Here is a 14063-nt window from a genome sequence, read left to right as displayed (position 1 = left end):
GGATTTGACCGAGAGTTAGAGGTTGTTTGGACCAAATTGTGAGGAGCTTAACTTTCAATCAAGAGGGTTTACTATCCATTTAGCTCCTAAAATTTAGATCTAATAAGAGAATGATTTTTTTTATTATTATTATTTAAATCAACAATCTTCACAAAAAGAAGAAGAAGAAATTATCATTACTATTATTCTTGACCATTTTTTAGATTTTTAAAGAGAGCATGGGTATTGTCGTAAATTCGCTCTCCTCCCCAAACTACCGTAAAATTTCCCGCCTCTAAAAAATACCATGAGTCCACGATCCAAAACTAAACCTCACCATACAATTTCAACCGTCTATAAGATCCAAAACAAGCGGCCAAAGATCAGAATCCGCGTCCTTCCCATTGATTGGTTCACAATCACTCTCCCTTCCTATATCATAAACCCAGTATTGTTTAATTTGTTTACTTCCATCAGGCGCCAAGAAAAAACTATCATCCAGCATTCAATAACTCTTCGTAAAAACTAAAAAATCCGGATTTCTTTGTAGATTTCAAGTCTCTTTTGGGAAGATGGCAGGAAGAGGAAAGGCTTTGGGGTCCGGAGTAGCAAAGAAAGCAACCTCGAGAAGTAGCAAGGCGGGTTTGCAGTTCCCTGTGGGACGTATTGCTCGGTTCCTGAAGACTGGGAAATACGCCGAACGTGTTGGTGCTGGTGCTCCTGTCTACCTCTCTGCTGTTCTTGAGTATCTTGCTGCTGAGGTATAAAACTAGCCCTCTTGTCTTCTTTTCTCCTCTTTGCCTAGTTTTTGTGATTATTTTTGGGGTTAGTGAGTACTGAGAAAGGTTTGTGAAATTCGGGAATATGAATATTTTATGTTTTTATAGATTTTTGTGAAGTTTGGGTGTACGGGTGTTCTTTGTTTTCAAGTTTTTTGGGGGATTTTTAGTGATTTTGGTTAAAAAATATGTGCCAATTAGTTGATTTTCATTAATTACAGGGTGTTTAGTTACTGAAAAAAATTAGGGAAAATCAAAAGAAAATTTGGTTGAAACTTTTGGCTCTGATTTATTAATTGGGATTCAAATCTTCTAGGTGTTTTTGTATTTTTTTCACGATTCTTTATCCTGATTTTACATTTGCTCAACAACAGGACCGTTTCTTTTGTTTGCTTCAATTAATTTTGGGTGTTTTTTATTTATTTATTTATTTTTTTGGTGTAGGTGTTGGAACTGGCTGGGAATGCAGCAAGAGACAACAAGAAGACTAGAATAGTCCCAAGGCACATTCAGTTGGCAGTGAGGAACGATGAGGAGCTGAGCAGGCTGCTTGGCCAAGTCACAATTGCTAACGGTGGTGTCTTGCCTAATATTCACAACACTTTGTTACCAAAAAGGGTTTCTAAAGGCCCAGTTGATGATGAATGAGAGACGAAGCAGAATTGACTTTGTCCATTGTGAAGTTACAAAGAGAAGCCCATTTATGCAAATACTGAGAAGAATTTAGGTTGCAGTAGCAGGATTAATTAGGTTTTATTTGCCTTTCTCCCCCCCTCCCGCTTTATTAAATTAATTTTGATTTGATGTAGTTCTAGTTTGTTGATTTCTTAAATCAAATGTGCTGCTTCTTCTGCCCTTCTTATGTGTCGAGAAATTCCTTGATCACTTCGTTGTTGGGTACTATATGATTGATGGCAAGAGATATTCAGTAAGTAGTAATTAGCATTGAAGGGAGTTAATCAAGTGGTAGCTCATTAAGCAAGAGCTTAAAACCTTTACATGATAACTTGGATGATGATTGCATGCCTAATGGAGAGGATTAGAGTATGATGGGATCAATTGAAATAAAAGGAAATTGGAAAAAAAAAAAGACTACGCTTGAGAATTAGCAGGGGTTGGACGCCGGGGATGGTCTCTGCCTGAAGCAGTGGCAGATACATAATAGGCAACCGCGAAGATTCCATGAATGAAGCAGAGAATGCCTCCGATGGAGAGAATGTGATGATACGATAATCCACATGATTTTCTTGATTTTGAGTTTGCCATCGTCCCTATGATCAGCATTGTGAACCCAATGGCCAATAAGATCCTGATTTGCCCAAAAAAGCAGTATATGCATGTCAGATTGAATCAAGTTTTTGTTTGCAGTGTTGTTTTGATAGTAAATACCATGAGAAGAAAAGAGAAGCTACAGCTAGCTTCCTAGTAGAGGATGCCTTTCTGAAATCTTCCTTGGACCACATGCAAGTGCATCCACCAAGCAAGTTAGCAATGATATGAGCAAGGGGAAGAAATAATATTGCAGCCAAACCTAGCTTGAAAGCTTGATAGCTTGGGTCTCTACACTCAAAAACCCACATCTTTAAATGCTTCACCTGCCATCAACAAATCAAGATCCAAATGAAATGATCCGCAACCAAAAGCTGAAGAAATTCAATTCATAACTGGTTTACCTTGTTTTGAGCCATGTCAGCTTCAATCCCAAGTATGCCAGCAACAACATCCAGTGCTATGATCAGGAGAGAAACCAAAATACCAAAATTTTTAGCCATTCTTCTTTTCCAAATTGACCAGAGGTAACAGTTCTATAGAAGGTTGTGAACAAGGAGAAGGTAGGCTAGGGACATCTTTATAGGGAATTTGTCTTTCTTTTTAAGCAAGCTTCACGAAAGACAGAATAAGAATAAAGTTGAGATCATCAATAAAGGAAATGATATTAGATTAGCTGTGAATTACGAGTAAATACCTTTTTTCGTCTTGACATTTTTCTTCTTTCTTTTGGTGCTTCTTTTCTAAATTCTGATTCTTTTCATGGGAGACAAGGAAAATTTAGAGAATCAGGATTGACTAAGCTCGAGATCAATGGGTGATCGAATTTGCTCGCCGGGCCAGCCGAGTCTTATATCACTGGTTTGAGGTATCACCAGCAGCAAGGTTGTACTATTGACGTTCATGAACACCCAAGCAAAGATCCTACCTCAAAATTGAAATTATTCCCTTAATTACATCGGCACATTCCAAAATCTTAACTCATACAATGCTATAAATACTTATCTAACCAAAGGTAAAAACCCCCTGATTCATGTGGAGTATTACTACAAATAATTTTTGAGATTTGATAGATTACAAGAACGTGGAAAAATTGATATATACACCAAGAGTAAAAAAAAAAAAAAAAAAAGAAAAGGAATTATTGTATCCTATTATTTACATGGTCAACTTTTTTTTTTTTGGGTAAACTATATTTTTGTAATATAGATTGGTTTATTTCGACTTTTTTACCCTTATAATTTAAAATCTATTAATGTTAATTGCACAATTATGAATAGTTCCAATTTCATCCTAAGGAAATCTAATGATTAACCCATCTTTCGATATTTTTTTATTTTATGTTTTGAAGTATCTTTTTGAAACAATATCACCTATTTTTCCTCGTGGTCTTAACGCCCTTCATGCAAAAGAAAGCTATTATTTCTTTTAATTTTCCTTGGACAAGCAATTATAAGCAACCTCATTGATAGAAACATAGGTACAAAGCCAAACAAGATAAGTTTAACTGATTAACCTCCATTAATTTTTAATTTTTTTAAATAATTATTTTAATCCACTACTTTTTAAAAAAAAATTCATCATGCGAAAAGTTTAGTTTTAATCAAGTGAAGCTCAAGGAGACCAAGTTCACGAATCGATCCAAGTTTTTTGACAAAGTTAGCCAAGTTTTTTTTTTTTCAACTCAAATTATTACTGTATCACATGTCAGGTTAAGGTTGAATGTGGTTTTTCTCTTTAAATACCATGGAAAAAGTATATTAGGTTCGGTTTTGATCTAATATATTATCATCTTAAAATTTTAAAATATAATATCTTGAAAAAAATATTTTAAAACCAAACCATATTTTTTTATGGGTCGTCCAGGTTATATTTAGTTTTGTTAAATTGATCGGGTCATATTAAAATAACTTTTATATAATTTAATTTTAAATTAGTGCTAGATAAAAAATTGAGTTGAAAGATTTTAAAATTGATCCACCAAAAGAGATTTAATAACAATATAAAATAATTTTTTTATGCCCCACACATTTTTTATTACGTTCAATTTTTTTGATCTAATCCCACAACGTATTGCAACTATATAAAAGAAGTTATCATTCTTAATTTGATTAAATGAAACATTTAATATATTTTTAAACTACACAATAAAAACCCTTCTCTATGTAATTATAATGAAAAAAAACTATTGATATTAAAACTCGAGTCTCAATTCTTTAAACAAAAAAAAATATATAATATAATGTTTTTTTCTTAACTATAGTTATCAATTCTAGTTTTGTTTGACAGTTGATTTGGTGAATTTTCAACTGGAAGTTTAATTCAATCCCGTTTGTTTTAGAACTAGATTGAAAATTGATTCGAAAAAACTCCCAACTCTTGCAAAACTCCCAACCCTTGCAAAACCGATGAAACCTAATTGAGCCATCTTCATTATTATTATTATTTTTAATTTTTATCTAGAAAAAATATTGTTTTATTTTATTTATTTTTTAATTTAAAATCATTTCATTTAAAAAATAAAAAAAAAATAATTTTAAAATATAAATTGAATTGATTTATAACTCATAAATTATCCCAACCAACTGTTTTCAATTTGATGAATTTAAAGGTATTTGAAAGTTTGAAAATATGATAGTAATTGTTTTTCTAAGTGTGTTTTATATAAAAATACATTAAAATAATATATATATATATATTAAAATTATTTTTTATAATGAGCACATTAAAATTAATTTTAAATAATTAATTTTTCAAATTTTACCCCAGTCCTATTCAGAATTCAATAACAAACGGGACAAAATCCCGGGTGAATATCGTATCTATGTTTTCATCTCTCTCGGAGGAAAACAAAAATCAAAATCCAGTCAACTTTAGAAGAAGCTACACTTGTCAAGACTTGGATTGCAGTAACATTGGACATTTCTCCAATGAGAATCATCATCACTATCCTTTATCCACAAAATCAAAATCATTGTAAGAAAGCAAACACGCTTTCCTTGGCATATTAACAATCAAGATAAAGGAAAGGAAAGGAAAAGATGTCATCATCCTCAGTATATTACCGATGGAAAAGCTTCGAGGAAGATGGAGATCGACCAGAGAAGCCTCATAGATTTGGAGTTACAGAGATGAGAGGGCCTCAATACACTCTATTGAGCCAGAACATGCTTCAAGTATGTATAAAGAACATGTTTTCTCTCCTTTAACTTACAAACATGGTTTCTTTGTTGATTTTGGTGGTTGCCCATCTTGCCATTTAGTGGACTAACTAGTTATTGACCAACTTTAGAGGAATAAAATTCTAGCTGTGTGTGTGTTTTTGCTAGGAATCACCATGTATTTGATGTAGTTTAACACAATGCTGTGTTTTTGGTAAATTAATGCTTAGATGATGCCGCGCTCTCTCGTTTTTTTTTTCTTTCTTCACAGTGGGGTGGGGGATGTGTTAAGTTTAAGGAGATAAAGGATAATTTGAAGTGTTTCTTGAATGACCCAAGTAAAGTTACCAAGTGGGACATGTTTAGAGAAATTAATAGGTTGAAATTACCAAGTCTAGCTAGTACTTTAAAAGTTGGAAATGTACAGAGAAATTTTGCAAGTTAAGAACTTAATATAAGTTTTGAGCCTTTTGTTATAATTTGATCTAAAGATTGTTTCTGCAAAGGCATTTTCATAGAATGTTCTGTGATTTATTTATTTATTATTTCGGATAATTATAGGTACCGTTGTGGAAAATGGGCTATTCGATTTAGAACGTTAAGGAGTCTTCAAGTAAATTTGTGGAATTGTGGTGTAATGTCAAGGAAGCTTAATGCAGATTGATTGAATTTGAGTCTTTATTTGCTTCTTACTTGTGCATGTGCATTCTCGTATAATGCTTGGCAGGATGTTTTCGAGACAATGGGGCAGTTTGTTGATGGACTGAAATTCTCCGGTGGTTCTCATAGTTTGATGCCAAAGTCCTCTATTAAAGAAGTGATTGACATGGCTCACAAGCATGATGTGTATGTTCGTACTCGTGATTGGGCTGAGCATTTGCTTCGTAAAGGTCCCTCTGCTTTCAATTAGTAAGTTGAGGTGAGGGATTGAAGAGCGGTTTTTTCTTTTTTTGTAATTGTTTTGGAATGTTTTATTGGATGGTAATTTGCTTTTGCGTTTCTAGGAATGTAAAAGTATGGGTTTGACACCACTGAGCTGAATGTGGGATCGCTTGGTGTTCCTGAAGAGTCACTTTTGAGATATGTGCGCTTGGTTAAGAGTGGTGGTTTGAAAGCTAATCCTCAATTTGCAGTCAAGTTTAACAAGCCAGACATTCCGACTGGTGGTCATAGAGCATTCGATGGCCTTTGCACCTCGAAGCACTGGTAAGGAAGCAGCACCTGTCTTGGTGTTTGTTTGCTATGGTTACACTTGCTTGAAAATGGAGAGAAATGAATCTAGCATGATGACTGATGAACTCAGGAATATGGTGTATCCTTAACTCTAAGTCATACGTTGCTAATCACATTCACAGGACATAGAGGCTGAACCATGGTTAGATAAAGCTCAAATGGATAATCGATCCATGAACATAAAAACGTCCAAGATATATTTTGGAAATGTAATGCAGGATGCTTCTGATAGAACATGACAAGCATATGATGCCAGCTGAATGATTATTGTTGCTAATGATCATATTAAGGTTGTCGGTATCATAACATAGGTTAAACTGTTGACTGGAATCGGATTATTGATTCTGATGAGATACTCCAATCAGTCAATGCTCTAAGCTTAATTTATAAGCAATTACAGCTACGCGCATCCACATGTTCGCATGTTCTGCAGTTGCATACCATTGACAGTTTTGATATCAATCTTTCTTTCATAAATGGCTTCATTCAGATTTGAAGAAGTATGGAACGCTATGCGTGTGGAAACCCAACAACTAGCATCCGAGAGATCTAGATGGTGGAAAGAACTTATGCTAATTTGGGGGGAAATGGACGAGAATATTTAGTAAATTGGTGGTTGAGGTGACAACAAGATGATGAAGCACCTGAATCCAGAGACAGATGCGGTCTTTTAAGGATGCTTGAGCCAGAGATTAATGAATTTGCCTATAACAGAAATGTAAATTCTTCAGGACAATTGCATCTGAACTTACAAGGTATATCTTTGTTGCACAGAAATCCAGTGTTTATTGAACTCGCTGTTGCTAATGGCATGCTTTCTTTCTCAGGTGAACCTCCTTGTGGATCATTCTGAAGTGCCTCCGAGGACACAACATGGGTAGAAGTTACACTTACCTGCCCTTGCCTCAGCATGCTTTCCCTTCTGAACTGTTGCTTTGTAAACATTATTAATTAATTATATATTAAGAATTAAGAAATACAGTAATAGACGTGGGGAAAATACTATTTCCCTTTTTATTCCCTTTTCTTTTTCCTTTTTTCCTTCTGATTACACCTTTACAGCCTAAATTGATGGTCAATTAAAGCACATTAATTAAGGAAAGAGAAGATTCATAGATAGGGGATTACACAAAAAACTATGGCAAAAAAAAAAAAAGGTTTCTTTTCTAAACTTGGGGCTAAGCATATATTTTGGTCCTTTAATTTTTTAAATCATAAATTCTCAATTCTTAACAATTTATGAAATTCAAATTTGATTTTTATTTTTTTTTAATTTTGTTTCCTAGTTTGAGAAATAAAAGAGAAAGTAATTGGATTTCGTCGGTAAAAATAGAAAGTTTCGGTTAAAATTGATTCAGACCATTAAAACGAGTAATTTTGATGTTAATGAGTTTTTTTTTATGGGAAAAGTTTATCTAATGTGTTTTTTTTCTTAAACTTACCTAAAATAATATATCTAAATTTGAAAAGAATTTTGATTTTTGAGATGTTTTTTTTTTTGTTGTTTTTTGAAGATTAAAATATGATTATAAATGAGTTTCTCTTTGTCTGAAATAGGCTTGCTCCATTTTTTATCAAACGGAAGTCACTGAAATTTAGGTAGGATCGCGTCACCTACTATTTTATTTTTCAAAGAATTAAGTGGCGGGCAATTTATTTTTCACCCCTTAAAAAAAAAAAAATTAGACCCAGGCACAAGGGTTATTTCAGGTCCACTTGCCCGGGCTTTTTTTTGGACCTAGGAACTCTAGGTATAATATCTTCCTTATGGCAATACCTAGAGTTTAAGCAAGTACCTGACAAGCTGAACCATTGAATCAGGTCTAGGAAATGCACCTTTAACTACACATTAAGCATCCCATCTCTTTTTCCTTAATTTAATTTGACCAAAAATAGATTCATAAATGATGGAACAAAATAAAATGCACATAGATTCCAAGAACAGTAATTATGAAGGCATCAAGGAATTAACATGGACGAGACCTCAACCATTTTTTATTGGCACACGCTGAAGTCTACGACCTCTTGACTCTCCACATTGAGTGAAAGCAAACCTTTAATCTTGTTATGGCCACAAAGAACTTCGTTGGAATGTGTAAAACCTGCAAACTCAAGGAATTGCAGATGTCGAGCCACCTATTACACTCAGCTCAGTATGGCAACGACATTTACCTCTATATATCCTTGCCAATCAGAAGCTTAATAGTCCAGTCGCACTCGTTTGTGTTGATTAATTACAATGGTTATTCATCAAATTAAACTGAAAATGATACAGTTTGTGAAGCAATCATGCATATCTACACATCCCATAAACACAAAATTTCCCTTTCTTAACTAGGACTAGCGGCAAGAGGTTTGTTTCTCATGTGATTTGAGGTTCGAGCTTTGAGGCTGGTAATATTGATGGTCACTGGAGGTTTATCTGATTATTAACTTCGGAGTTTATGAAGATAATAGAAATACGTATAAGTTAGCCCGGATACCCCACATGAATAATAATAAAAAAAATTCCCTTTCTTGCACTTCTTATTGCATCCACCACAATGTCTTAATTTTATCAAATGATGGGTTCACGCACTTTCCTTTGCAGCATGATTCAGTGTACTTGCACTTGGACCCTCACATTCCACAGTTGAAGCGATCTGTCTTAACGTCAACGCATTTCTCTCATTGCAGCAATCTGGCCCTGGACTTCTCTTCAGTCGACAAATGCGAGGCAATTTATTGCATGTCGAATTTACTTGGCCAGCCCCTCGTAAAGAAGTTACAGCTTCTTGAATTTCACACAATGAGAGTTGACTTTGCATGTTTGAGTTTTCGTTGTAATGATCTGAATGCAGAGCTGCAACAGTAGCTATGGTTGCAGATAGAGCAAAGAAGAGTTTTAGCAACTTCATGGCCACTAACATGAAGCCAGGTTGGTGGAAGAAAATCTTACTGATGGGGTCTTGTAGATAAATTTTTGTGTGAGAGCTGCGTATAGGAAAATGAAGATGCAGCTCTACTTTTTCTGTGTGATCTTGATCCAGGAGATTACTTAGAAATCACTAAATACCTTAAAACTTTAAATTAAGAAATAAGTTGATTAAAAGTGAAGAAAAGTTGGCCTCCTATTGATTCTGTATCCCCATTATTGTAAAGTAAATTTGACAGCAAGTTCTTCGATCCATGCGTTTTTAGTTATATTTCAAGCATTCTGTATCTACATGGTATATTACTATATTGCATCCATAGTTTTGGTTTGAATATAATACCTTCTTATTGAACCACAAGGTCCTGACTACTCAAGTGTGGAGTTGATTTTATAGTTAAGAATGTTATTTTTTTTTAATTAGAAGAACTTAATTATTAATTTTTAAAATATATCAAACCAATATAAAAAGATTTACTTTAAGATCATTCATATATAAAACTTAATCTTACTCAATGAATAAATTAATTCAAAAACATCCTTTACCATTAAAAAACGAGTATAATGCTATATCCTTATTTTATTTTATTCTCCATTAATTTTTAATGTAAAAAGAAACACCCACACTTCGAAAATATTTCTCCAATAAAGAAAAATTTAAATTACATGAGAGTTGACTCAATGTGACCTAGTCAACTTAACAGATCCAAAAACAACTTTGGCGACTGGTAAAAATATAATTGACTAAAAAAAAATCAAGTCGACATCTATTTTTTTTTTTAAAAAACATTGAGGTAATAGCATATTGGATCGACCCGGGTCAACATTCTAAATTTATAACATGAATCATGAAACCATGATAACCTCATCTAAAACAAATCAAAACAAATTATAAAGCATAATCTCAATCAACCTAATGTTGAAAGATGAAATTGAAAAAAATTATAAAAAAAAGACTAGAAAAAGATGATCAAAGTCAACTTTAAATAACTTGTCAAATTCATGACTCAGATTATAAGACCAGGATAACCCGTAGAAAATAAATTGAAATAAATTATGAAAGTTAATTTATAATCAACTTAATGTTTAAAGATGAGATTAAAAAAAAAATTAGTTTAAAAAAAGGACACAAAAAATGATCCAAGTAAACCCCCTAAATTTATGATTCAAGTCATGAGACTGAGATAAAAGCATAGAAAGTAAACCGAAAAACAATTCTAGTTAATATACCAAGCCTTGATCCAAATCATAAGACTAGAATAATAATACAGAAAGCAAATCGAACAAATTATGGTAGTTTTAGAGTCTGTTTGATATTATGGTAGCGGTTGTTTTTTTAAAATATTTTTTGCTTAGAAATACTTCAATATATATATATATATATATATATATATATATATTATTTTTTTATTTTTGACATCAGTATATCAAAATAATTTAAAAATACAAAAAAAAAATTGAAAATTTGTTTTTTAAAAATACAAAAACAAATAATCTTTTTATACAAAATTACCAAGAGTTTAAACAAATACCTGACATACGAAGACGTTGATCAGGCTCAGGAAATGCAAATTTAATTTGTTATTCATTGAGTATCAATTTTTTTTTTTTAATGAGGTTGACAATTTCACCTATAGATGTTGGAACAAAGCAGGAAGATCGAAGTTTAATTTTAAATTACAGGGAAAGTAAATTATGTATTATGATTGTTTTTTTAAATGAGTTTTGTTTAGAAATAAATTAAAATAATATATATTTTTTATTTTTTAATTAAAAATTATTTTTAATATAGTAAATTAAAAGAATAAAAAAAATTTAAACTTTTTTAAAAAATAGAGTTTCAAATACGTTAGCCAACAATCACTTTAGAAAGGCAACAAAAACATGTGAGAGTTGACTGAGTATATATTTTAAGTGTTGAACAACCGTCATTTCATACATTTTCTGCAAAAAGTAATTGATTTTGAATACAAATTTCGTTTTGTCCAAAACAGCATGAGTTCCTACAAATTAATGTTAAGAATATCAATTGTTAAGTAAATAATTAAAGCAATTAAATACAAATAATTAACGAGACATAGTACATATATACATGCTGGCTATATCACATTGTTTGATCCTAAGTATGAGATTTTCGAGGTTATGCTTTTGGCAATTCTCCATATTTACACTTGGATTAGTAAAATCACAATCACTTCCACAATTTGATGGTATGAAATATACATTAAGCCCTCAGAACCATGGTGTTATTATGAGCAAGAGACTCAGTCTTGCAGAAACATGAAAGGAAATATACTCTATATCAGAGAATTACACAGTTTGTGAAGCAATCATGCATAGCTACACATCCCATAAACACAAAATTCACCTTTCTTGCACTTCTTATTGCATCCACCACAATGTCTTTTATCAAATGATGGGTTCACACACTTTCCTTTGCAGCATGTTTCAGTGTACTTGCACTTGTAGCCACACATTCCACAGTTGAAGCGATCCGTCTTAACGTCAACGCATTTCTTATTGCAGCAATCTGGCCCTGGACTTCTCTTCAGCCGACAAATGCGAGGCAATTTATTGCATGTCGAATTGGCTATCAGGTTCTGCTGGGCAAGAACGCGGCCAGCCCCTCGTAAAGAAGTTACAGCTTCTTGAATTTCAGACAATGAGAGTTGTCTTTGCGTGTCTGAGTTTTCTTTGTAATGATCTGACTGCAGAGCTGCAACAGTAGCTATGGTTGCAGATAGAGCAAAGAAGAGTTTTAGCAACTTCATGGCTAGTAATGTGAAACAAGGTTGGTTAGAAGAAGATCTCATTGATGGGGTTTTATAGAGAAATTTTGTGTGAGAGTTGACTACAGGAAAATGAAAATGGAAGCTTTGCTTTTTCTGTGTGGTCTTGATTCGGAAGTTTACTTAGAAATCGCTTAAACAAATTATAAGTTGATTAAATTCCAAGAAAAGTTGGCCTCCCAAAGATTCCGTATCCCCATTGTAAAGTAAAATTGACAGAAAATTACTCCAAGTATTTAGATGTTCATATTAGAAATGCTGAATGTGTACTGAAACTGAATCCAGAAGAAGTATGAGACAGAATAACGATGTTTGTTTACTGATTTTCTTTTGAAAACTAGTTTTTTTTTTTTTTTAAATAAATTTTTAAAAGTGAATTATTTTTTGATATTTGTTAGTATCATGAAAAATAAGTTGGAAAATACTTTTCATATTTGACCATATCATGAAAAATAAGTTGGAAAATACTTTTTATATTTGACTATATCATGAAAAATAAGCTGAAAAATAAATTGTTAATATTTTTTCTTAAATTTATTAAAATAATGAAGAACAAATCTTACAAATTAAAAAGTTGAATGAAAAAAAATTGAAAAAAATAATCTAATTTCATAAATTATCTCAAATAAAATAAATAACAATTAAAATAATGGAGATCAAATCCAACAGATAAAAAAGTTGAAAAGATGATGAAATTAAAAAAATATATAATTTCATAAATTATTTTAAATAAAAAATATCAATAAAAAAATAAGAATTAAATAGGATAGATAAAAAAACTTAATGATAAGAGAAAAACAAATAACAATTAAAAAAAAATAAGGAGTAAAATTGTTATAAAAATCAAATTAAATCAAATTTTAGGGGATGAAATTGAAAAAAAAAATCAAAACAAAATATATAGCAATAAAATATTTGAGGATCAAGTTTGATATAATCAACAAATAACATGATATTTCTAATTTTTTTATTACTTCTGGAAATTTTTTTCCGTCTAAAATAAAAGGAAAATATTTTTCTGAAAACCAAGCTAAATTTTTCTTTGACTGAAATATTTTTTGTTAATCAATTTTTTTAATAACAAACAAACACAAATTAAATTTTTAAAATTTTATTTTTTCATAAAACAAACAAGTCTAAATGCTTGTATGTTTTCACTTTCATAATATGAATAGCAAACTTTCCTGTTATGAGAAGCCCTTGTTAAATCCTACGAGAGGCGGATATGAGAAGAGGAGGGGGGCTATTGCCCCCAGGTCACTACTAACTATTTTAAATTCTTTGCATACTAGCACGATATATAATTATTCATAAAAAAATAAATAATATTATTAAAAAAACTTTTAATCATCACCATATTAATAGTAAATACAATGTTGAATCTTATCTAATAATGTTACACGCAATCAATCACAATTAATTTAAGGTTATCTTAATACTCCCTCCTATCCAGTTTATCTGTAAAATCTGCGACTTTAATCTTGAAACTAAGATAACCTCTTATAAAGAAAATCAAAACAAATTATGAAACTTGATTTTTAATTATCTATGTCGGATTTAATGTTAAATGATGAAATTTATAAAAATCTTAATTAAAAATTTAACCCGAATTAACCGTTAAACACTATTATCGAGTTATGAGATCAAGATAACCTAATGAAAAACAAATTAAAACAAATCATAAAGCCTAATTCTTAATTAAACACAATATTAATTGATGAAATTGAGGGAAAAAGTCAATTAGAAAGAAGAGAGAAAAAATGAATCAATTAGGTTAAGTCGCGACTCAGATCATGAGATAGAGACAACCCAATTAAAAGCAAGTCCAATGTTGAATAACTCGTGATATAGATAATGAGATCAATATAACCTCTTAAAAAGAAAGAAAGAAAAAAGCAACTTGATTTAATCATGGTTAAAATGTCAAAACTCGTGACCTTGA

General features: G+C 31.6%; 3 protein-coding genes and 1 pseudogene across 3 annotated transcripts; 2 read left to right on the top strand and 2 right to left on the bottom strand.

Annotated features, from left to right (window-relative positions):
- Window positions 1–457: 457 nt before the first annotated feature.
- Window positions 458–1614, top strand: LOC118042823 (probable histone H2A.3). The gene is made up of 2 exons (XM_035050546.2): window positions 458–740; window positions 1203–1614. The coding sequence occupies exons 1-2, from the start codon at window positions 552–554 to the stop codon at window positions 1404–1406; spliced, it is 393 nt and encodes a 130-aa protein (XP_034906437.1). The 5' UTR covers window positions 458–551; the 3' UTR covers window positions 1407–1614.
- A 68-nt stretch (window positions 1615–1682) lies between these two features.
- Window positions 1683–2711, bottom strand: LOC118042822 (protein DESIGUAL 2). Its single transcript, XM_035050544.2, has 3 exons — window positions 2432–2711; window positions 2148–2353; window positions 1683–2067 (listed from the first exon to the last, which is right to left on the bottom strand). Exons 1-3 carry the CDS (start codon window positions 2528–2530, stop codon window positions 1851–1853), a joined length of 522 nt encoding a protein of 173 aa, XP_034906435.1. The 5' UTR covers window positions 2531–2711; the 3' UTR covers window positions 1683–1850.
- A 2185-nt stretch (window positions 2712–4896) lies between these two features.
- LOC118042821 (protein HEAT-STRESS-ASSOCIATED 32-like) lies at window positions 4897–7428 on the top strand (annotated as a pseudogene).
- Window positions 7429–11662: 4234 nt separating this feature from the next.
- LOC118042820 (uncharacterized) lies at window positions 11663–12103 on the bottom strand. Its single transcript, XM_035050543.2, has one exon. It carries the CDS (start codon window positions 12101–12103, stop codon window positions 11663–11665), a length of 441 nt encoding a protein of 146 aa, XP_034906434.1.
- Between the last annotated feature and the right edge of the window lie 1960 nt (window positions 12104–14063).

This window comes from Populus alba, chromosome 4 (assembly GCF_005239225.2).
Source record: "Populus alba chromosome 4, ASM523922v2, whole genome shotgun sequence".
In the NCBI taxonomy this organism is placed as follows: Eukaryota; Viridiplantae; Streptophyta; class Magnoliopsida; order Malpighiales; family Salicaceae; genus Populus; species Populus alba.
This window is presented reverse-complemented; position numbering and strand designations above follow the sequence as displayed.

Bases quoted from the DNA above. Each gene is read 5' to 3' on its own strand.
- LOC118042823 (XM_035050546.2), top strand. From the start codon at position 552: ATGGCAGGAAGAGGAAAGGCTTTGGGGTCCGGAGTAGCAAAGAAAGCA. The intron at 741-1,202 runs GTATAAAACTAG...TTTTTGGTGTAG, and splicing joins TTGAGTATCTTGCTGCTGAG to GTGTTGGAACTGGCTGGGAA.
- LOC118042822 (XM_035050544.2), bottom strand. From the start codon at position 2,530: ATGGCTAAAAATTTTGGTATTTTGGTTTCTCTCCTGATCATAGCACTG. The intron at 2,354-2,431 runs GTAAACCAGTTA...TGTTGATGGCAG, and splicing joins CTGACATGGCTCAAAACAAG to GTGAAGCATTTAAAGATGTG. The intron at 2,068-2,147 runs GTATTTACTATC...TGGGCAAATCAG, and splicing joins GCTTCTCTTTTCTTCTCATG to GATCTTATTGGCCATTGGGT.
- LOC118042820 (XM_035050543.2), bottom strand. From the start codon at position 12,103: ATGAAGTTGCTAAAACTCTTCTTTGCTCTATCTGCAACCATAGCTACT.